This window comes from Gallus gallus, chromosome 15, assembly GCF_016699485.2.
Source record: "Gallus gallus isolate bGalGal1 chromosome 15, bGalGal1.mat.broiler.GRCg7b, whole genome shotgun sequence".
Taxonomy (NCBI): Eukaryota; Metazoa; Chordata; class Aves; order Galliformes; family Phasianidae; genus Gallus; species Gallus gallus.
Window position 1 is genome coordinate 5,204,948 of NC_052546.1, and position 23,288 is coordinate 5,228,235.

At 52.0% G+C, this 23,288-nt stretch overlaps 3 protein-coding genes across 27 annotated transcripts in view; 1 reads left to right on the plus strand and 2 right to left on the minus strand.

The window, feature by feature from the left end:
• PITPNM2 (phosphatidylinositol transfer protein membrane associated 2) overlaps positions 1 to 8,327 on the plus strand; it is a 111,866-nt gene extending 103,539 nt beyond the window's left edge. For all 18 annotated transcript variants that reach the window (XM_004945542.5, XM_415122.8, XM_004945545.5 and 15 more), the window contains 7 exons: positions 397 to 513; positions 712 to 828; positions 1,189 to 1,337; positions 2,025 to 2,174; positions 2,264 to 2,447; positions 3,485 to 3,613; positions 4,132 to 8,327. In XM_004945542.5, coding sequence (XP_004945599.2) covers positions 397 to 513; positions 712 to 828; positions 1,189 to 1,337; positions 2,025 to 2,174; positions 2,264 to 2,447; positions 3,485 to 3,613; positions 4,132 to 4,476 — 1,191 coding nt within the window. In that variant the 3' untranslated portion in view covers positions 4,477 to 8,327. The remainder of the gene's footprint in view (positions 1 to 396; positions 514 to 711; positions 829 to 1,188; positions 1,338 to 2,024; positions 2,175 to 2,263; positions 2,448 to 3,484; positions 3,614 to 4,131) is intronic.
• On the minus strand, positions 6,744 to 12,463 carry ARL6IP4 (ADP ribosylation factor like GTPase 6 interacting protein 4). 6 transcript variants are annotated; one of them, XR_001463261.4, is made up of 7 exons: positions 12,384 to 12,452; positions 12,092 to 12,246; positions 11,705 to 12,013; positions 11,092 to 11,209; positions 9,297 to 9,366; positions 8,986 to 9,133; positions 6,744 to 7,101 (listed from the first exon to the last, which is right to left on the minus strand). XR_001463261.4 is itself a non-coding variant. In NM_001396614.1 (6 exons), exons 2-6 carry the CDS (start codon positions 12,231 to 12,233, stop codon positions 9,077 to 9,079), a joined length of 696 nt encoding a protein of 231 aa, NP_001383543.1. In that variant the 5' UTR covers positions 12,234 to 12,246; positions 12,384 to 12,463; the 3' UTR covers positions 8,383 to 9,076. The 6 variants fall into 6 exon arrangements, 1 of the variants encoding a protein (NP_001383543.1); XR_001463260.4 differs by having other exon boundaries at positions 6,744 to 8,352; XR_001463259.4 differs by having other exon boundaries at positions 8,953 to 9,133.
• A 236-nt stretch (positions 12,464 to 12,699) lies between these two features.
• On the minus strand, positions 12,700 to 18,045 carry OGFOD2 (2-oxoglutarate and iron dependent oxygenase domain containing 2). Of its 3 annotated transcripts, none has more exons than XM_015275607.4 (7): positions 17,908 to 18,045; positions 17,772 to 17,828; positions 16,920 to 17,030; positions 15,928 to 16,027; positions 14,683 to 14,807; positions 13,935 to 14,192; positions 12,700 to 13,359 (listed from the first exon to the last, which is right to left on the minus strand). In XM_015275607.4, the coding sequence occupies exons 2-7, from the start codon at positions 17,790 to 17,792 to the stop codon at positions 13,084 to 13,086; spliced, it is 891 nt and encodes a 296-aa protein (XP_015131093.2). In that variant the 5' UTR covers positions 17,793 to 17,828; positions 17,908 to 18,045; the 3' UTR covers positions 12,700 to 13,083. The 3 variants fall into 3 exon arrangements, with proteins under 3 accessions (XP_015131093.2, XP_004945597.3, XP_046757204.1); XM_004945540.5 differs by having other exon boundaries at positions 17,904 to 18,045; XM_046901248.1 differs by having other exon boundaries at positions 17,772 to 18,041.
• Between the last annotated feature and the right edge of the window lie 5,243 nt (positions 18,046 to 23,288).

Here is a 23,288-nt window from a genome sequence, read left to right on the forward strand (position 1 = left end):
AGATCTGTGGTGTTCAACTCTTGAGTGGAAGGGGAAGAGTAAAAACAATGTAGGTGGGATGAGTGAATGCCTGGAGAAAGGGCAGGGCTCTGTTGCAGTGCTCTTCTGGCTGTGTTTGAGTCAGCTTTGTGCCTCCTAGCAGTCTAACCCTCCTTTTTTTACTGGCATCCCAGCTAGGATTAAGGCAGTGGTGCCCACAGGCTTTGCTAGTTCAAAAGAAAACTATTTTACCCTCACTTATGGGAGGAACTTCTAAAACCTGCTAGCTGATGAACCAAATGCCCAGCAGGTAAACTTGGGCCATCTCTGTCCAGGCATTGTCCCTAGGCAGGGCTGGCTGGGGAGACGAAGAGAGTTCAAGTGACTGATCTGTTGGTGGGCTCCGTCCTCCCACAGGTGATGAGGCACGAGAACTCGAGTGTGTTGGAGCTGGATGGGAAGGAGGTGTCCGTCTTCACCCCCTCCAAGCCCCGCGAGAAGTGGCTGCGCAAGAGGACACACGTGAAGCTGCGGGTAAGGGGCTGCCCCTGCAGCAGTGGGGAGCACTGCCACATAGAGGGGCTGAGAGCTGTGGATGAACTGGAGGGAGAAATCCCCGCTCTGATTTGCCTGGTTGTGTTTGGCATTCCCCTGTGGGATGTTTCATCAGTGAACTCATGGGACTGACCCTTTGGTTTTGCTTTTTGCTTTTTTCCTTCTTGACTTGCGTAGAACGTCACAGCCAACCACAGGATAAATGACACCATTGCTAATGAAGATGGGCCCCAGACCCTGACTGGAAGGTTTATGTACGGTCCATTAGATATGGTCACACTCACAGGAGAAAAGGTACTGTCTGCTATGGGGGTTGTGCACGGTGCGGTGAAGAGAATGGGGGACAGGGACAGGCAGCAGCAGCACTGGTCAGTGCTCCCTCGCTGCCTGCCTGGGCTTGCTGCCTTTGGCCAGGCTCCCCTGCTTCAACTTGGGTGGTGCCTTCTACCAGGAACAGCACTGAGCACAGAGGTCAAGTTTCATTCCAGCATTGCAGTGTTCCATTGCTTCTCAGCTCAGATCAAGCAAGGCACAGAGGGTAGAAGCAGGACCCGGGCCAAAGGGGCTTGGATGGGAGGTCCTCACCCTTGGCCTGTTTTACTGCTCATCAGTGTCTTCATTGCTGTGTTTGACCCAGACTCACTGTCTTTCCAGGTGGACATTCACATCATGACCCAGCCACCATCAGGAGAGTGGGTTTATTTCGACACTGAGATCAGCAACAGCAGTGGCAGAATTTCTTATGTCATCCCTGAGAACCGGCGCCTGGGCATTGGCGTGTACCCCGTCAAGATGGTGGTCAGGTGAGGTACCTTGGGTGGCCACGGCTCAGTTTGTGACAGGATACAATAGGCCTGGAACATGCCAACGTGGGCTGCATGACAAAGCCATAGACCTGTTACCCAAAACAAAAGAGAAATTTGATACCCAGAATATGATCCCTCTTTGTGTGGAAGCTCTGATTATTGAATGTGATCAGAGCGTGGTTTGATAGCAACGGGAACAAAACTGCTCTGCAGCTGTAAGAGGAAGGTCTGCGTTTTATTTTGCTTCTTACATCATCAGTAGGATGGTAATTGAGCTCTGGTTGCCTTCTGCGGCCGTAGGTGTATGGCCTTGCTGTCTCCTGCAAAACTGCACAACTGAGTGTATTTTAAATGATACAGACTTGTCCTTGAAGGACAGAACTTTGTACTCAGGGTAATTTACAGCCCAAGAGGTTCCAGCTGAGCTCTGGTTGCTGGCACTTTGAGTCACTGAAGTACACTGACTATACTTCAGGGCTCCAGAGCACACTTTTCAGCCACACTTTAACACACAGTCCTTCCTGCAGTGTCCATCACTGCTGTAACCGAGGGTGGCATAGCTCGTACAGGCTTTGGGACAGGTCTGGGTGCTGCTCAGGGCTTGTGGTGCACTTCAGTACTCAGTGATACCTTCTGAAAGAACTTCTGTATATCAAGGGCTGGAAGTACCCGTTTCCCTTCCAGGGGTGACCACACATACGCAGACAGCTACATCACAGTTCTGCCAAAGGGGACAGAGTTTGTGGTGTTCAGCATCGACGGTTCCTTTGCTGCCAGTGTATCCATCATGGGCAGCGACCCCAAAGTCCGCGCCGGAGCAGTCGACGTTGTAAGGTGAGCAGCAGGGGCTGGAATGGTTGGTTTGTTTTGGCCATAGCATTGCACTAGGTCTGTAATCCATGGGTCTGTGGATTTTCTTCTAGGCACTGGCAAGACCTTGGCTACCTCATTATCTACGTCACGGGCCGCCCCGACATGCAGAAGCAGAGGGTGGTAGCGTGGTTAGCACAGCACAACTTCCCCCATGGGATCGTCTCATTCTGCGATGGGCTCGTTCACGACCCACTGCGGCACAAGGCCAACTTCCTGAAATCCCTCATCACAGATGTAAGCCTGCATCTGCTGAAATATGACCATAGCACAGGTGCAGATTGCTGCTCATCCAATTGCCCCTGTCAGCACCAGTCTCTTGGCAGCAATGCAGCCCGCAGTAGAAGATTAATCTCTGTTCATTTTATTTTCATCCTTTTATTGCTCCACAAAAGTGTCCATGCTGTTAAATTGTGTCATTTCTGCTCTGCGCTGTCCCATTTCATCACAGGTTCTTCCAGTAATAAATGCCAAGTGAAACAGAGGGAGCAGTGCCTCCCCTTCCCTCCTCAGGTGCTTTAGTCACCTGTTCAGTGCCTCTCTGTCTGCCCATCGTGTAACCTGCTGCTCTGGGGTGCCCTTTGGAGTGGGCAGAGGGGAATGGGGAATGGCCTTGCACCACCCAGCCTGGAGAGGGGCACAGAGTATCTCCCAAACATTCAGCCCCAGGGAGGTCTTAACGTCACCCCGCACAGAGGTCAGAAAACCTTTGGATAAGCAAGCTTTTCTCTGTCAGACAAGTGGATTAACTGCTAGCATCCAGAGCACGTGTGCCCTGCCTTGAACAGCATTGATGAGGGCTTTGTCCTAGAGCTGCCTTTGCTCTCTGCCCTCAGAGGCAGTGTATTTTGCTGCCTGTTCCTTCTCCCTCTGCCCTGCAGTGCTGAGTAGCAGTATTGCATGTGGCAGCATGGCCACTGGAGGGGAACGCTGCATGCTAAAGCTGGCTGTGCAGGGGGTTGCAAAGCTCTCCTCCGCCCCAGTGACAAGCAGGCAGCCAAGTGTGCACCATCCCTGCCCCCTGTGGACCTCAAGGAAAGGCAGGAAGGGCAGATCTGCTTTGCTGTTGCTGTTACTCCTCTTGTTCTGGCCTGTAAACATCCTCAGCTCTGTTAATTAATGCTTTGCTCAGCGATGCATTATCCAGCTGGGAACTTACATAAGTTATTGACCTAAGATTCCCACAAATGCTATTAAAAAACAACAAACCCTGCCTGTTGAGCAGCATGGAGCGCCCATATGTTCCGACTGCATGCTGCTTTTTCTCTCTGCAGCTCCACATGAGGATCCATGCGGCATATGGATCCACCAAGGACATCTCTGTGTACAGCTCCATCAGCCTCCCGCCCACACACATCTACATTGTTGGCCGACCCACCAAGAAGCTGCAGAGCCAGTGTCAGGTAGGAGCCAGCTGGTATGAGCCCCACAGGTGCTGCCCGAAAAGCCACGGGCTTACCATGGGAGTGGTAAGCGGACTTTAGCAGGGTCTGTGTGACAGGACAAGGGGAGTTGGTTTCAAACTTAGAGAGAGATTTAGACTGGGTATAAGGAATAAGTTTTTATAATAAGGGTGATGAGGCACTGCACAGGGTGCCCAGAGAGGTGGTGGTGGTGCCCCATCCCTGCAGACAGCCACGGTCAGGGGACGGGGCTGTGAGCACTGATGGAGCTGTGGGTGTCTCTGTGCATTGCAGGCAGTGGGACTACGTGACCCTTAAAGGTCCCTTCCAAGTCAAGCAGTTCTGTGATTCTAAGAGGACAGGAACCGCCCCATGTACCAGGACCTATCACGTCTGAAAGGCGTGGTGTCTTGTGCACTGCCCCCAACAAACCTGGCATGGCAAAAGCCTTCAGCTGCATAGCGCCTACTGGGGCAACACGATGGGTTTTCCTGCCCTCATCCCTTGTTGTCTTGCAGTTCATCACAGAGGGGTACGCGGCCCACCTGGCCCAGCTGGAGTACAACCACCGCTCGCGCCCCGCCAAGAACACCACGCGCATGGCGCTGCGGAAGGGCAGCTTCGGGCTGCCCAGCCAGACTGAGTTCCTGCGCAAAAGGAACCACCTGCTGCGGACCATCTCCTCGCAGCCCTCAGCAGCTGGAGGCAGCGCCGGCCACCGCCCTGAGCGCACCCAGAGCCAGTCCGACGGCGACAAGGAGAGGGACAGGGAACGCAGCCAAAGAAGTATGAGCATCGCCACGGGGTGCTGGGGCCGCAGCGCAGCGTCCCGCCTGGAGTCTGGCCTCCTGGGGCAGAAGTAGCCGAGCCAGAGCCAGCGACTGTCGGCTGCAGCCACGGGAGGAGAGAACAAAAGGAAAGAGGGATGAGGCCGGCGTTAATGTGGAAGGGTAAATATGGTGCTACTCTCATAACATCGTGGTATTCTGGGAAGAGATGGGATGTTTCCCACGCAGAACGTGCAGGCCTTGCAAGCGGGAGCGTCAGGTTTGTGCGGCATGAGCTCAAGGAACAGCTGGAAATTGCAGGGGGGGGGGGGAAGTCTCCAGGTCGAGATTGTGCTCTTTCCTGCCTCCTTCTCTTATCCAGGTATAGTGACTGTAAATACGTGCCTCCTCACCTTTTAGCCATCGCTCCGATATGTGTGACCGAGTGCTGTCCTCAGAGCCACAGAACAGGGGCTGAGGTTGGGGAATTTGCTCATGGCTGTCCCAGGAGCTGCCGGAGGGGCTCTGCGGGTGCAGGGGTGGGGTTGGGGTCAGTGAGCGCACTGCTTCTGTGGCACGGACAGCCCCAGGTGTGGGATTTGGCATGGGCTGTGCCAGGCAGAGCAACCAAGAGCTTCACGTTCAGCCACGTTCTCAAGGAGTATGTGCAGTGGCAAAGCAGAAAGGTGTCGATGCTGTTGGTAGGGGCAGAATGTCGGCAGATTCACGCCCAAGCAACTGGGGTCGATACTACTATTATTTTTTAAAGAGACACTTTAGAAGCCGATGGAATTGAATGCATTGACCTCTGAAAAGAAGAATACAAGCTATACTGTTTGAGCTGTCACAAGCCTCAGACACTTCATTTGCTGTTAAATCTCCAAATATTATGGCTATATATTATTTCCAAAACTAACCACCATATATTTGCAAGCAGTTCTTCTCATCCAAATGCAGGGTCTGACTCTCTCAACACCCACCTCGGAGACATTTTCTTCTTCCTGGGTTCTCTCCAAGTTCAGTAGCAGCTTCAGTGGGAACCAGACTCGCTTCTTTGACCTGTAGTTACTGAACTGTAAAACCTCATTGTTTTTTGCACTGATGATTTTTAGAATGGAAACCTGTTACCATCTCATGTAGCTACACCCAACTGTTCGTAGTGCATGACAATTAAATATTGCTACCAGGGTGTGTGTGTGTGTGTGTGTATCTATATATATAGATGTGCATATACGTATGCACACACACACACATACACACATATATGTATGTGTATATATTTAAAGAAAATAATCCTGTGCAGAAGTTTTTCCAGCAGTAAGGAGACTGTAAGGAAGTGTGCCAACAGAGTCAGGCAAGCGTAAGAAAAGGCCATATCTTAATTTTCCTGGTGTGTCTCTCAGTGATGTGCCTGAGCTGGAGCCGGGGCTGTGCGTGGCAGAGGGAGCTGCCCGCTGTGCTGCAGGTGAGAACAGTGCCTGGTGTGGGGGCTCAGCAAAGAGCCCCGTGCCCCACCCAGGGGCCCGGCTCCCTCCTTGCACACACCTGGGGGGCCCATTTACAGGCTCCAGTTGGCCTCTTCACGTGGAGATTTTATAGTCCTACTGAGCTCCCCGACTACGTGTAAGCCGGCTTTCCTCCACCACACCTTCCTGTATTTATATCACTTTCTACTTCCGATGATCTTATTTATAACAAAATTTTTTAGACTGGCTGCTTCATTTTATTAACTGTTTCAATACGAAGCGCAGGACGGCCGCACTGAGACACGCAGCACTGTGAACACTGCTCTGCTCATTGGCCCTGGGCCGTGGTAGGCAGATCTCGCATCAGGCACCTCAGACCTCGTGCTTTGGGTCGACCGAGGGACAGTGCTGAGCCGAGGCCGCTGCCCACACAGTGCAGCTCCCCGTCCTGCAGCCTGACTGCACACCGCATAACCACTTCTCTTTGATAGTTCTTCAATTACAGAATGTATCTGATGACTTTTATTACCGAAAACTGACTTCCCTTTCTGTGGACTCAGCTGAGCTCCCTCTGAATGTACATCCGGAGCTTACTGGGTTTAAAACCAATGTGAATTGTCCCAGCTTTTTTGCTAGTCGAACGGTCGATCAAACAGTTGCCATCCGAGTAGGAAGCCAAGCCACAATCCATCCTGTGAAGTCACCAAACCACGTCACAAAATAATTTCTGCAAATTTGGATATGGCCTTTGCAAAATTCCTCTTTCCTCAAAGCCCACCACCGAGGCGAGGCGCAGTCTGTGCGTTTCCCAATGCTGATGAGATGTTCACGTTTTCTTATGTGTAGATAGTGTAAAACAGAGGCGAATGTACATTTTCAACATAAAAAGTGGATATGTAAAATTGAAAGTTATTTATTTATGTAGAGGAAGAAATGGCTGGAGGGACTGGAGCCTTCAGGGTTTATTAATATTTAAAAATGTAGCTTTTTGTTTCAGGCATTATGTACAAAGCAATTACTTCATGGACCAACTTTAATGTAACTGTCAATGAATGCAGAAGTGCAATATTATACTCACCTCTCCATCACTTCACGTTCCCAGCAGCTACTGACCAGTTAGACTGACAATCATAGCGCTCCGTCCTCACCCTTTGTTCAGCTTCTTGAAATTCCGCAGATCCTTTCCTTGCCCCCCATCTGTTGCCATTGTGCAAATCCAACATGGAGAAGCAATTGTAGAGCAGGACCTTTATTGCTGCAATAATACCAGATGACGTGGGTGTAGTTACCAGGAAATATGCCAGTGAGTTTTCTCCACCACTTCAGTCCATCAGAGTCTACATCAGTCTATCTTCAGCCACCCCCATCTGGCACTCATCTCTCTGAAGCAAAGATCAACGTGCTACTCACTCAAAGAACAATAGCAATAGTTTAACTCTGTGTTTATAACCTGTTTGTTCTGAGCTGTTTTGGAGAGCGATGCATGTGACTCAATGCCTTTCCATGCCTCTGGAAGAGGATCCATTTGGATGCAGGGAGGGAAACACAAATGTATATTCCATCCGTACTAAAGGGGCACTGTCAGGTTAAAGACCTAATTATCTTTGTTACAAATAACTCCTTTGCTTTGAAATGAAAGACTACGAAGAGTTGCTTGGCCTCCTCCCTCTGGCTGTCTGGGCAGCCCTCAGCCCACGTTGTTCCCGCACTCACACAACACAGCACACCCTGCACAGGCTGCCTTAGGCTTTTTTTTTTTCCTTTTCTTTTCCTCTCTTTTTTTCAATCGCTTCCATCAGAATCAGATTCTGTCACGGAGCTCAGATTTTTCTAACAAGCAGCTTTTTGTATTCCCAGACAATTGGGTCAGACTTTGTACCTGACGCTGTCCCTTTAAAATCTTTTTTTTTTTTAAAAAAAAAAAAAAAAGCTCATTCATTCACTCAGTGTCATTTTCCTGGGCTGCTCACTCCATCAGACGAGGTGAAATTCTCATACCAAAAACGTTTACAGTGTCCGACCCGCGAGCCGAGCGCAGGAACCAGCCCACGGCTCCCCGCCACCGCCGCTCCGCCAGCAGCCGCCGTGCTTGCTGTAGCAGCCCCTTCTTCAGGTATTGCCACTTTGCTGCATTTCCTATTAGTTCTAGAAGCCTTACGGTCCTTTTCCTGTCCTCAGCACCCTCTCTGCCTGTTGATACCCTCGACTGTCAGTTTTATATTCAACGATGTTAATTATATTTTATTTATAAAAAATTGCTCTGGGGGGTGACAGGTGGGTGCGTGGGGAACCACCAGAGGGCACAGCGCGGCGCTGCATGTGCCCGTGTGTGCAGCGCCGTGCAGACGACTTGCTTGTGTGTGACAAACCTTCTGTACAACTTCCTTCTCCTCCTTGCTGTTAGTGCATCGTCCCAATGCCTGGGTGTGCTTTGTGTACAGTATCATTGTGAGTTACACAGATTAAAGAAATGGGAAGGCTTGTCTCTGTCTGCTTATTTGGGAGGCTGTAGAAACAGAAGTCACAAAGCCCAAGACATGAGCAGGTGCCACTTTAATGGGGGTTCGAGCAACAAACAGAGCATGAAAACCTGTGTAGAACAGTCCTGCAGCGCTCATTTGTCCTATAACCACTGTTTTTTGTTTTTTTGTTTTTGTTGTTGTTGTTGTTTTGTTTTTTAATTTTAAAGTTTGTAGATGTACAGACTGGGCAGTGGGGGAAAACAACAGCCATTTGTGTTACAGCTGCTGTGAGTGTGGGCCCCAAGCTGCTCAGAGCCTTGCTGCCAGATGGGGCCTGCACTGCAGGAAAGGGCAGGAAGAGAGCAAGGCAAAGGCTCCTCTCCACACAATGGGTGAGCAAAACCCCTGCCCCCAGGTTCTCAGTGCACAGCTGCCAGTGTTGCAGCCCTGCTGCAGACCCTGTGCCAGCTCCTGCCAACAAAAGCCCAGAGTTGAGGCATCAGCAGAGCTCCTCGGGCTTTAAAAGGGGCACCAGGGCAAGCAGCATTACAGCCATGCTGGCCCCAGTCATGAGAGGGAGGAGAGAAGCTGCTTAATGGAAGATGAACCATTAAGGTCTTTCTCCTTCCCAGTCAGTAACTTACAGATTGAATGACACTGCCCCCAGGGAAGCGTACCGACGCGGTGCTGCCTGCAGGTCCAGCTCATCAGTGCACCAGGATCTGTGCTCGCAGCAGGTCAGGTCCCCGGCACAGCTACAGTACAGGCTCACTTCAGCATCCCCGTTCTCACCTGGAAGGCCAGCCCATCCCCACGGGTGGCTTGCTGGAAGGGGAGAGATGGGCACTCAGAGCACAGCCTTCCCCAGGACCAAAGACCACAGCACTCGCTGGCTGGGGCCTCTGTGGGGCTGCCAGGACTCCATTTGCCCTGGTGGAGCTGTGTGGCCCCCCAAGAGGCAAAACAACCCAGCCATCAGCCCCAGTACCTTGTTAATCTCCTTGTGTCTCTCTTTGCTGACGATCTCCTCCAGCACTTCTCCATCTCCCTTAATAAGCCTGGAAGACAAGCACAGGACCACGAGGCGTGAGGACTATCTGCCAGCCATGCTGGTTCCCCCTGCCCCATGCAATATGTGCCAAGAAAACAAAATTGAACAAAATGCTCCAGCAACGTATGGGACAGACACTTGAGGACCAGGAGCTGGGCTGGTGCCAGCCCAGTGACTGCCCCAACCCCTGAAGCTCTGTCAGGTGCCACCTTGTCTTAGTTTCATCTGGGATGCATTTTTCTTCAGAGTGTCAGGTATGTTTTGGTTCCAGGAGAAAAACAATGCTGATAACACACTGATGTTTATAGTGTCTGCTAAGCAGTGTTGTACAGAGCCAAGGCCATTCTCAGCAAAGGGCACAAAGAGCTGGGAGGGAACAGAATTAGGACAGCTGACTGAAACTGGACAAAGGGATATTCCATATCATACAGCATCACGGAGAAGGACTTCTGAAGGGTGTGGGAGTTCACCTCTATCTCTTTCACTGCTTATGGGGCCAGCTGGGTATCGGTCGGGGATAGCGAGCAATTGCTTGTGCATCACTTGTTATATATACTTTTATATATATATATATATATTTGTCAATAATTATTATCCTTTTCCTTTTCTCTATCTTAGTAAATAGTTTTATCTCAATCCACGAGTTCTACTTTGTTTTCTTTTTCCTGATTCTCTTCCCCTTCCCACTGGGAAGAAGGGGAGTGAGTGAACAAATGTGTGGTGCTTAGCAGCCTGCCAAGTTAAACCACAACATGTCATTTTGGCCATGTCAAGCTTAGATAGCATGGCAAGTTTTCCCCTTGCTCTTATGGGATGAGCATCAGCAAGCTGCAGCCAGCACAGCTGTGGTTCCCTGATAAACCAGCCCCCCACCTGCAGGGACCAACCAGCCCTGCCCAAGGCTGAGGGCCCTGCATCTGTTGTGTGCTGAGCCAGTCACACTTGCACACTGCAGGAGAAAATACCCACAATAGAAACATCTCCTGCCACCCCACCATCTGCAGAAGCTTCACTGTCAACAGCGGTGGACTCAGCCTCTGCAAAATGTACCCCCCCACCGAACTGAATTCAGGTCTGCTCCTGACTGCCTGAGGGAGCTGCAGGGCCACTCAAATAGGAGCCAGTTTTGGCCTGGAAGGCAGCCAGATCGGGACATCTCACCCAAGCGTATTTCCAGCATCATCAAAGGCAGCTCACACCCCCTAGTATGAACAGGAATTTAATTGTCTTCATTACATGCTTTACAGGGAACAGGCCTTAGTTCCACACCTCCCTAAGCCCCGCAGGCTGCCTTCTATTTTAAGATTGGACTTGTCATACCCAATTCTCCTCACCATTATGTTTTCTGTTTGCTGGAAGATGCAGCTTATTACAGACTGGGTCATTTCTACTTGGCAGTTATATGGACTTCAGTCTGTTGTCTGTAACTCCAAGGGTAACATACCCATTCCCTCACCACTCACACCTGGGTGCTGACTGGAGCTGGGGCACCTGTGGCTGGGAATGGTATTTTGCAGCTCTGAAAGGTGGAAATTTTATACCACTCAGTATAAAACTGCCACTTTCATGGTAAGTTACAGCAGGTTTGATGAAGAGGGCCTGCAGGGCAGATCTTGCTACTGAGGGGGACCTGACTCCAGGCAGTACTGCACATCTTCCAGGATCCCACCCCATTCAACCCGGACAGGGCTGGACAGATCCATCACCTCCCTTCTGCCCAAAGCAACCATACCTGGTTCTCCCTGTTTCAGGATCCACAACTCTTCTGATAACACTCTGCCTCGCGTCCCATTCCTCCTTTGTCATTGGCTTCATAGCCTGGATCCGGGACTTCTGCTCATCTGTCAAAACTGGAACATGTCCATTAGTCAGAGCCATGCTGGCAGGATCAGCAGCCACAGCACTGTGCCTGCAGTGAGCAGATGGGAACACAGTGCCAGATCCTGGTGGTTTAACAAAAAATTAGGGACAGTCTGGCTGTGCTTCATGTCCCAAATGAATGTAGGCAGCAGCTTTATCACAGAATGGTTTGGGTTGGAAGGGACCTTCAAGATCACGTAGTTCCAACTCCCTGCTATAGGCAGGGACACCTCCCACTAGACCAGGTTGCTCACACCCCATCCAGCCTGGATGTCACTGCTGTTACTGCTAACAGCATCCTTTCATCCAGCATCTTTGTTCCCAGCTCACATCCACAAATCAGAATGAAATTCATCAATGAACTCACAAGCAAGGCTCCTCACACTTACTGGCGTGGGCCACAGAGGGAGAAGAGCTGGGTGCCCCTCTGTGCCCAACCCCAACCCCACCAGGAGGGCAGCAGCCATTCCTCAGCCCGGAGTTACCTGGCCCAGAGTCCGCCAGTGGCTCCTTCTGCCACAGCTCCAGCGAAGGGCCGGGCAGTGCCTCACTCACACCTCTCTCCTCTTTAACTCTTTCTTTTGACTTCTTCTTCAATTTCTTCTTCATCTTCTTCTTCTTCTTCTTGTCTTTGTGTTTCCCTCGCTTCCTTCTGCTGTGCTGCTTCGCTCTGGTGTCACTGTCACTGGAGGAGGTGGAGGAGGAGGATGATGAGGAGCGGGAGGAGGATGACCTGTCAGAGGACGAAGCCTTTGCCTTCCTCTTCTTCTTCTTCCTTCCCTCCTTCTTCCTTCCTGCAACAAACAGCGGGAGTTCAGCACAGCACCACGGGGGGGGGGTAGGGGAGGCCGCGGGGGCAGGGCCCTCCTTACCTTCCCTGGCGGCCGCAGAGCTCAGCCGGTGTCGGGGCCCCGGGGAGGCCGCACTGCTCCTCGCGCCGCCCTTCTCTCGTCCGCTCCCAGAGGGGCTGCGGCTGCTGCTCCGGGACCGCTTCCGGGACCGCCCGCGGGCCATGGTGCGGCGAGGCCTACGGAGAGAGGTCAGCGCCACGCCTCGATCAGGAATGTCAAAGGGATCTAAGAGGTGCGCTGCCTCTTTAAGAGGTGCGCGCGCTCCCTAAGCGCGCGCCCAGGCCGTTAACCGCCGTTCCGCGCACGTGCTCACCGTTGTCCCCGGGCCTCACCGCCTGCACCGAGCGCCGCGCCGTGCCGCCGTTACACAGCTCCGGAGCTCACTTCCGGTTCCCCCGCCCACTTCCGGTCAGCCACCACAAGGCGCCGGCCGGGTACTGCGCTGCACTCCGTGGTTCCGGGGTTCGGCGGAACCAACAGCGAAGTGCTCCCGGAGCCCCTCAAGGCGCGGGGCTGCGGGCGGAGGCCCTCAGGCTGCCGTTCCCCCCAATAACCTCCGGCGCTCCTCCCGGGGGCGCTCCCGCCGGCGGTCGCGGAGTGTCCCTGCGAGCTCCTGCGAACTGCGCCAAGTAGTGCACGTGGGGATTTATTGCGCTGCTCTTTTCCACGTACAGACGGAGCACACCGCCCGTCGGCACGGAGGTCTCCGCAAAGGAAAAGCAGCGCCGGGTCTCGTCCTGCACACCGGAACGTATTGGCAGTCTTTGCAGTGAGTCAGTGCTGGGGCTTTGCGCGTCTCCGTTGTTCCTCCGGCATTCCGGTGTGGCTGTGTGCCCTCGCCAGCCCCGGCAGCAGCAGTGGGAGCAGCTGGCTTCCCAGCAGGACCGGTTTGGTGTCACCTTGCACGGTGACAGCTCCCTCTTAGATGACTCAACGTCCACCCGAGGCTGTCAGCACGGTCCGAGAAGGCAGAAAGCAGCTGAATCTGTTCTGCAGAAGGAATGCCCCACCTGCTACCACACCGAGCAGAGATCCACAGTCTCAGGCACGTCTTCTTCACAGGTTTCTGTGAACCCATCTCCAAACCCCTCTGCCTCCACCAGCTGGGGTTTCTGGTTGCACATGGGACACAGCTGGTTGCGGATGGCTGATGACCTCATCCAGATGATGAGGTTCCAGCGTTCCCCCGAGGCGATGGGAAGCGCCCCGTGGATCTGCCCTCCTCGGTGCAACAGCCCCTGGGTTGCCACGTGTTCCACCTCTATGTAGTTTGGCACAGGGGAAGGATCCTGGAACAAAGGGAGGTGGATATGGCATTAAACCAGAAAGTCCAGAACAATGTTCAAGTAGTTGAATTTTCTTCACCCACAGTTCAACCACTTCAGCAACAGTAAGCCATTTTCAGTGCCAGGTCCAGAGGGAATTTAAAGGCAGTTTCAATTAAAAACAAACAAACAAAAAAACAGTTTCACCAGTGTGGGGTTTCTTAATCCCTCTCTTGTTTAGAATCCCCTGGAAATAGGGGCTGTGGAATTATGAAGTCTCATCTCAAGTAAGTAACTCCTGTCTCTCCCTCTCAGCACCTCCTTAATCATTATTTTCCTTGTGGGAAGACGGGTTGGTTTGCTTCACTCCAGCTGTGTCTGTCCTCCCTTTGACTTGGCTGTAATTAGCTTGAATATTGCTAACGTGCTCGTAGCAGTAGAGGTCCCTACAGAACCACCACATTTTAGAAAAGGGGAAGGGACAGACTGGTTTCAACTGTTATAAGTGAGCAGCTGCTTTTTAGAACACAATTAATGCCCTGAAACTGGAGGACAGAGGGGAATGGAAGCGGGATCCAGATGAGGAACGTGCTCAGTACCTGTCTGAATTCCCCGAAGTATAAATTGCCTTCCGTGAAGTCTTTTCCCAGTGAAACGTTTAGGGTGACTTCTGCATTGTCATAATGAGAGCTCAGATCCAGATCTTCGTGCAGCGAGTACTTGACAACAAATGCCTTATGGCTGTCCAGACAGGCACCTCCCACGTCAGGATAAAGCAGGGCTGTGATGGGACGCAGATATTTTTCACGCAGGGGTGTGATGAAACTTTCATCCATCCCTAACTCGTTGAGTAAAACCTGTCCCAAAGAGAGGAGATGGGAACGGCTGACCAACAGCTGGGTACATCTGCTGCTTCATCAGAGCAGCTGCTGAGCTGTCTTGCACTCTTCCAACTCTGCTGCTTGCTCAAAGAAAGGACCAAAGAGCTCCAGGTACAGGGAAAGGAAAGAGGATCAAGGTAGAAAGTGATGGTGAACAGGGTAAGATCAAAAATTGAGTGTCCTTTAAAAACATACTCCTTGATTTAAACATGTGTTGCTTAAATGCAAGGTCCTCATTGCTTTGAGATACCAGATCCCACCCCTTCTCCCTGCTTTTGCCCATCCTTTTGCCTCTGGACAAATAACATGCATTCCTTCAACCCTTTCATTTCAAAGAGTCTGTACTCAAACTATGCTGCACTCAAATTATAGACAGTTTGGAATGGAAAGGATTGTGAAGCAAGGAGGTAAACAGTGTGCTCAGGATCACTCCCCCTGAAGAAGCACAAGAGCTGGTGATTCCTACCCCATAGTTATTCATGCTGTTGGGTCGGCCTTTAGGCATGTCCGACTGCTCAAAGTTCTCCAGCTCCTCAATAAAGGCTTGGACGAACTCCTCTGTGAACACTGGGAGTCGAAAGATCCGCTTATCTGTCAAGAAAAGGGACAGCGTTTGCTGGGGAAAATAATAGGAAAGTCTTCTTGGCTGTTGTGTTTTCTAGCTAGACTATGCTCGTGTTGGTGAGAATGCAGCACCCACACTTTTCACTTTGTGCTCTGGCTGCTCAAGGAGTTGGCAGTGTTCCTCAGAATCAGCTCTGGGATGGATTTGTTATTTTCCATGTTGACCCTTTGCTTCCAGGCTTCCCCATCCAGTTGTGAGACCTGGCACTGATTTAAATGCCTGCTGTAGGCGCCAAAGAAATGCTCTGAGAGGGCCCAGAAGCTGCAGAGCGAGGGCAGTAAATCAACAACTCATCACTGGCAGTCCTTCTGGATGAAAAGGACTCAAGGTCATTCAGAGGATGGGGAATTTATTTGTCCAGCCCAACTTTCTGGGAAGGCTGGGCTGTCTGTGCTGCTTTTCAGGGTAGAGCTCTAAACGTCTAAGGGGAACTCAGTATTAAAGATACAGGAACTGCAATAAAGACAGTGTGAAAAGGTAATGTGCCTGGAAACTACTTTTTGGGAAAATAGCCAACAGGAGCCTTGTACACACACATTTGTCTCTTCCTTTTTGTCTTGAGAAAAAGAGGCAACTTTGCAGCTTCCCTTCCAAATTTTGTCAGTGTTTCTGGCAGGAAGAGATCTTCAAAATTGCCACCAGGGAAGCTGAAAGCCCAGATCTTTTTAAAAGGCTGAAAACTAGACTGAAAATATTTCAGCTCAGACTAACCTAAGGGAATCGTCTGAAATGGGAAAGCACTGGGGAGGGAAAACCAAACCCCTCAAGCTAACAGTGTTCCTTCACAGCAGGCTCCCCTGTGAGGTTATGGTACAAGCAAAACCCCAGCCCTGCTGCAGCAAGAGCCTCTGATGAGACATCAGCAGACTAGGATTGGAAAAGCAGAAAACAGGATCTCATCCACAACATAACTGCTGCACAACACTGCCTCTCCAGAGACTCTCGTCAAGCAGAAAATAACATCCTGCTTGTCCCAGATGTGTATCAAAACCGAGCTGTCAAAGACAGGGCTTGGAAACAGCTGCCATCACTGAAGCTGCAACATCACATGGGTGTTCTCTGTTGATGATGGGTTGTTTTCTGTACCTGAGAAGGACTCGGTGTAGCGCAGGAGGCCATGGAGATTAGCATCCGGTGATGTGCAGTATCTAACGATTTCTAGAAAACCTGGGGCCAGAAATGAATCCTGGTGCCAAGGGAAGGATGACAAATGTGAACAGAAACACAATTAGCTTGCACAGTCTTTTACAGCCTGAGAGGGAAACGGACTTCCACATACACACAGGAAAATATGTAAAGCCTAGGGAGTGAGGCTGATAGTCACACTTGGGTTACTTTTGTGGCAGGAAATGTTACTAGTAAGTTGTGTCTTGTTGTAGATCATGGGTATTTCTAAGTACAACTGGCCAGATTTATTCTTAGTGCAATGGGAAAGAGTCTGGCTTGCCTTACGGACACCTAAGGGGTAAGTGCAAAGACATTTCTCCAACATTTATCATCTCCTCCTGGCCTCAACACAACAGAGCTCTGCTGGAAGCTCTTTCCTGCACAAATCGTGACAGCCAATGGCAAAAGTTGTTACTGAAGGATTATGGAGCAGTAAATCTGTAAGAATTTTTGTGTGATTGATAATCTGGGAACAGGTCTGTCAAACATCAGGAAATCCAAAGCAGAGCAGCCTGCAACAAAGGGGGCTATGCGCATTTACAGTGGGGTGCATACAGGCTAGCAGCCTGCTCTCACTCTTCAGCTGAGAGTAACTAGCTGATTATCTGCACTGATTTCTGTCTGTCCCCTACGCTTCACTGACACTATTTGCTGCAGTGGTGCGTTAGCTCACAATTACTAACTATATTCTGCATTCAGTACCAGCTGCTGGTGCAGCTTCCATAAAGAATGACCCTCATCCGGCAGAATCCTGCCTGGAGAACACGCTGGGCTGTGACAGCTGTTTTGTTTTTAATTCAGCCCCGCTCTGGAACTGCACACACTCTTGATGATAAAAGGGCTCCCTACTGCAAATATAAGCTCTCAGCCAATTCCTTGAGTGCAAACCAGATTTCAAACACAGGATCTACCTGAAGAGTGTACACTTCTGAGTGCTTTCGCTTGTAACACTGGGAGATGATGGCTTTGCGCTCTGCTGACTGATGAACCAGGTGTTTTCTTCTCTCTACTTCTGCTTCAATCTAGGAATAAACAACAGAGCGTCGTGCTGGAGAATCAGAACGGATAACTAAGAAGGGGATAACTAAAACAATTCCAGGAATCTGCTCATTGATCCAAAGCAGTTATTTTTGTTCAGGGCACCTTTGGGAGCCTAAGCGTGCGCTTTTGCTTTTTCAGTCAAGACGAGTAAATATTTAAAAATGCCTAAGAGGGATTTGAGACACGTTTGCACAATGGATGTCTTAAGAAATAACTGAAGTCCTTCCACGGATGTGTCAGGGGAGCTGTGAGTTTTCAGCCCTTTCGGGCATTTCTGACACCTCATGAATCGCTCTGGGTCTGGCTTATGTCCTGACAAGAGCAGCTTTGTCCACAATGAAGACGTTTCCTGGGAGGGAGACGGGACCTGTCAGGCGGGGATTAGCGCTAAGTGGTGCCGGGACAGGCTCGTCCATCACCGCACGGCAAACAGCTCAGGCGGCAACTCGTCTGCAGCGCCCCCCACGAGGTCAGGCCCCGCCCGCCTCGCTCCGCGGGGATCGCGGCCGCCGTGTGACGGACCCGCGGGGCACCCCGAGCCGGCCGGGACCCCCAAAAACTGGATGGTGCGCTGGGAGCATCGCCACGCGGCAGCTCAGCGCCGCGACCGCCGCGCCGGGGAGGCTGCTCCGGTGCTCCCACCAAAGCGGGCTTTTAAAGGCAGCGGAAAAGGGGCTGAGGAGCTGCCAGCCCTCGGTCCCCGCCCGCAGCTCGGCGCTCACCTCCCGCAGCACGGCCGCCATCTGCTCCTCGCTGCCGCAGCCCCGCTCCCTCAGCGCCTGCAACGACACGGCCGTCAGCAGCCGAGCCCAACGCCGACCCCAACACCCCACCCCGGCCCGCCCCGCCGCTACCCGCCCGTAGTCCCGCCGGAGCTGCCGCTCGTCGCGGTAGCAGACGTGCATCCCGCAGAGCTCGACGAAGATGTTGGCGGAGAAGAAGCAGGCGCAGGCGCGGAACGGCCGACCCGCCGCCATGTTTCCCGCCGCAGCGCGCGCCGGGTCCGCTGCCACAGCGCTTCCGGTACGCGCGAGGGGGCGTCGGAAAATTCCAGGCCTAAAAAGAAACGGGGAAAAGGGGGCGGCCATAACCCCTCTTTTCCTCCCTCTTCGTGCCGGTTTTTGCAACCGGGAACGTCATAGCTACCGGCTTCCGTATCCCCAGCCCACGGCAAGGCGTTAGCCGCGCCTCCGGGCGCGCACAGACGGGGCGGCTCTTTGCAGACGATCCCTGCGCTGCGCGGCCGCGTCCCGCCCTCCTCCCGCCGTCCCTCAGGACCGGGCACGCGCTCGGGCACGCGCGGGGCGGTCGTCGGGCACGCGCCCGGCCCGGGCCCCGCGGCGGCCATGGAGTCCTCGCTGCAAGTGGCCGAGGAGGAGGTGGTGGTGGCGGCCGAACCGTGTGTCCCCAGCAGCAAATTCGAGGACATTTACCGCCTGCTGGCTGAGGGCTGCTTCCCGCCCAGCTTCTGCTCCATCAAGAGGAAGAACCTCAAGCGCTATGCCCAGAAATTCGTCGTTGATGGTGGGAACCGGGGCAGCCCGCGTCCCTCGGGGGCTGTGGGGGGGCTCTGCTGAGGGCGGCCCGGGGGAAGCCGTGCCGTTATCTCAGCGTCGCTTTGGGGGCGAAATGTGGGGATTTGGGGCACTCGTGTGGGTGCTGGGGCCCTCTGTTGGAGGAGGACTGGCTGCATGAGTGGGGTCCCTGGGTCTGCATGGGGGCTCAGCACGAAGCTCTGCTGCTTTTGGGAGATGTCCCTATCGTCCTCACGGAAACAGCTGTGAGAGTGCCATGGGAAACAAAGCTGTCCCGCCCGCAGGTGGCTGCCTGTACTACGTGGGGCCCAAGAAGGAGGAGAAGCGCGAGGTGATCGTGGACCCCGAGCGCAGGCGGCAGGTCTTCCTGGAGAGCCACTTCACCGAGATCGGGAACCACCTGGGCCAGAAGAAGACTGTGCACCGCATTCAGAGCCGGTACTACTGGCTGGGGATTGTGAAGGATGTGGTGGACTGGGTAAGTCTGGAGCGGTGTCTTTGACTTTCCCAGGAGGTTCAGGCAGGAGTCCCCAGTGAGCAGCTACCAGAGCCCTGGTGCAGGGATGGTGTCACTCCTAGTGCTGTTGCTTTGAAGCCGTGCACTGGGCCACTCTGCAGGTGAAACTGCTGGAGCGTCTTGAGGCAGCTGGATAGATTGGATGCCTTTTCCCCTGAGCGTCAGTAAACCTGCACAGGTAGGCATCCTCATGCAGGGCAGTTTTGGCCAGTGTGGGAATATGGGATCGGTTCAGACAAAGCGTTGCTGGGTTTAGCTTTGAGCAGGCTGGATTCCTGTCAGAGCTCCTCAGCTCCCTGAACTGCTGTAAAGAGAGGAGCACAGTGTTTCCACCAGCTCTCCTGGGCTGCTTGGCCTCACCTATTGTAATTCCCCTGCAGCAGGGCTCTGCAGCATGGTCTGCTTTGGAGAAGTGTGGCTACATTACATGGTCCAGACAGTACCCCTCTGGTATCCTAGGGATGATAATTTCTCTAGCCGTTAGAAAAAAATGCAATAAATATTTACCCAAAACCAGGGTGAGGAATGTCTTTGCTATAGGCCACATTGAGAAAGTTGGTTATGGTGTCAGAGAAGGCTGTCTGGTGAGTTTTGTCAGAGATGAGTTGTGTCAGCCTGTTGTGTTCTGTCTTTTTTTCTTGCATCCCTCTGTTTTTATTGGGTAGAAGGAAGGTGCACAGAGGTACTGTCCCTCTTACCCACTTATAACTTGTTCAGAATCTGACATAACTTGCCAGCATATTTTAAAATCCTTTGATACAGTTTTTCCCTTTCCAGATCAAAATGTGTGAAACATGCCAGAATGCAGAGCACAACAAAAACATATCACGGAAAACCAGACCTGTTAAAGTAGAGTCCCCCTGGGAAGTGCTGGGATTAGCTGTTCATGGTGAGTGTTTCTGGTTGTCTCACAAGCTCTTCAAGGTTTCTGCACCCGCTGTTGGGAAGCGTGGCAGATTTATGGTCACACGTGAGTGACAGCCGCCTACCTCTGCGGTGAAGAACTGCCAAGAAAGCCGTAGCAGCTTACCAGGGTGCAACCTGATCCAAATGACTGGCACAGCTCCCACTGCATACACAATGGGAGTTGTGGGTGTGAGTTACCACTCAGAATTGAGGCTGTGATGGGTGTGTTGTTGCTGACAAAGGTCACAGAACTGTACTGTCTAAATGACAGCAGAAAAGAGTTAAAGTATTTTGCCTTTTGGCAGCAGTTGTTTTCTGGGCTCAGTTTTTACGTTCCCGGTTTGGGTGATATTACAGCATCACATTTATTTATTTATGTATTTATTTTTAAATGCTTGTTTATGCAGGACCTTTTCCTGAGACAAGCCAGAACAATACACATGTCCTCATTGTGACCGACTACTTCACTAAATGGATTGAGGCTGTTCCTCTGCAGAAGAAAGATGCCTTGTCAGTGGCTAAAGCACTAGCTACCATTTTTTACAGGTGGGCTCTTCTCTTCTTGATTAAATTGCACCTCTGCAGTGAGATATGGGGGTGCTCTAGGAAGTGTGTTGAAAAATGTGTCCACAAGATAGTTCCCCAGAAGAGCAGCAACTCTTGTGCAGGAGAAGCCATGCAGTGCCACTCTCCTGCTGTTTACAAAGTCCTTGGGAACAGCATGTTATTCTCTTGTTAGCAGTGGAAAGGAGAAGGAAACATAAGTGGTTTGTTTTGTGGCTCCAAGGTCAAGAGAGCTGGTGCCCCAGTTCTCTACAGTTATAAAACCATGACACTTTTGTATCCTGTTTCCCGTGCGGATTGAATGCCTATGGCTCTGCCCTGTGGCTAACAGTAAAGCAAGTTGTGTGTCCTCTTCTTGTTCAGGTTTGGAGCATCCAAGAACATTTATGCTGGTGAGAGCTGGGACTTCTGTGAGGAGGTAGGTCAGGTGTTGGCGGTTTCAGGGAGAAGCAACATGATCTTGAGCGTTTGCTTTTGAGCAGAGCTACAACATGCCATGTACAGGGCGCAAGGAGCTGAAGCTGCTAACTCCCTGCCCCAGCCCTGTTGCCAGCAGTAGGTGCTTTGCCAGTGCTTTCATGCTGTTGGGATTTGAAGCTGTGGTTATGTGGTATAAAGCCTTGAGCCACACTGCAGCTTCTCTGCCCAGAAGGAAAAAATCCTGTGAGATGATGGCCATGAACTCTCTGCCCTACCCTGGGATTAACCCAGCTTGCCAGTGCTGTGGAAAACCACAAGCACAGTAATATTTGTTGCAACATGTTTTCTCTAGCTCTGACTTCTCCAATGAGTTTTTCATGCCCAGTAATACTTTTCTCCCTCTGCTGTAGTATCCTCATGCTGCCAGGGGGATTTATGCTTCAGCCTGTTTCATTATAAGCAGTATTTTGTTTCCTGCACTCTATATCTACAGCCCAGTGGGGCAGTGTTGTCTCATGCTGTGGAAGCCGCTTGTTGCTGTGGTGCAGACCTGCCTTGTTCTCCTGTGGGCATGACCCCCTGCCTTTGCAGGTCAGCCGGCTTCTGTGTGAGCGCTGGAACATCTCCCAGATCCTCACCCCTGCAAACCCTGTGGACTGCGTGGGCCTGGATCACCGCAGCGCTGAGGTACTCAAATCCTCCATCTGCAACGTGGTGAACGAGAAGCCCAGTGAGTGGGATGCCCACCTCGACCCCGTGCTCTTCGATTTCCGCACCTCGGTGAACTCTGCCACGAAGTACACCCCTTTCTTCCTCATGTTCAACAGATACGTGTGCCTGTCGTCTGAGGTAACTCTGCAAGAGAGCACAGTTTTGCGTGAGGTTTGCCACTAACACTGCTATGGAGTAATAACCACGTGTCTATGCCTTGCAGGTGGATTTTGTCAAGGACTCAAAAGAGCAGAGCGTTAACTCTGCTAAGGCAGACGGCCTCCCACCATTCACAGCTGCAGTTCAAGAGCAGCAGAATGCAGTGAAGGAAATTGTAAGTCTTGCAGTGCCTTGAAGGGGTTTTGCAGCTAAGTTCCCCATCTGTCCACAGATGCCGTCCCACAGGAACCTCTTGCCTGCAGGCTTTCTCCCATTGCCAGACACAGCAGGCGGTGTGTTGTGGCAGTGGCAGCAAGAGCCCTGCTTAGGCAACGCCCAGGTGTGCTGCCCTGGCTGGGTCACTGATGCTGCTTGCAGGAGAAGCAGGGCGGGAGCTGTGGTTTAACAGGAGGTGTTGTGAGCTTCCAGTAGCTTCAGCCTAGATCCCATTCTGCCCTCTACTGATGGAGAACTCTGAGTACAGCCATTAAATAATGCTTTCTTGACACAAGGTCTCCTGGAAGTTTGGGGTTGGTGAGATGTGGCTGGAAGGTCCCTGTTTGGTCCCTTCCTTGCCCTGAGGTGCAGCCGGTGGTGCTGACCTTGGCACGACTTTTGCCAACAAAGTTGCAGCATGGTTGAGCTGATTTTTAAGCTACCTCTCTTTTAAGCCCAACCGAAGCTATCCGCTTTGCAGGTGATCGCCAACATGACCACAGCCTACAAGCGGGAGCGGAAGACCATGAAAAGGAAAAGTCGGGTCCTGCCCTCTCTTGCATTCAAAATGGAAGAAAATGTGTTTGGGAGCAACGGTGCCTCTTCCCTGAAGAAGCTGAAGAAGGGCCAGTTTGTGTCCTTCCAAATCGAAACAGTCCTGCCAAATGAGCAGAGTATGGCTGAAGTGAAGAAAACCAGCTAGCTTTTGGGGCTTTGCTGGGCGTCCCATGGGGCTGGGGACAGTAGTGTGAACTGTTCCCGAGGTTCTTGTCCTAGCTCTTTGTAGGTCCAGGCACAGATGCCTGCTCAGTCCAGGGGGGCAAGGAAGGGGAAGGTTCAGATGATGGGGTCTGTTCCATCTCATCCCAGTCCAGGCTGGGACCATCCCTACAACACAGTGAAGTGGCACCATCCTCATTTATGCTTGGGCAGCAAGGGACTCTGTCTTGGCAAGAGCTCCACCTTGAACATGGCTTGGAAACTGCCCCATTGGGGGTAATTGCATCAAGGCCTGGGGAGGGTTCTGGGTGCAGATGAGGAAAGAACCAGGAACAAGACTCAACCAAGTTGCAGTCCATTTCCTGTGGTTTAAACAGCCCTTCCCACTTTTCACTGTGACATGGGAAGGGCCGTGCCAGGTCTGGCTGCATCCCGGTGGACGTGGGGATGGCTCGATGTGAGCTTTTTAGTTGCAACCACTCATTCGCAAA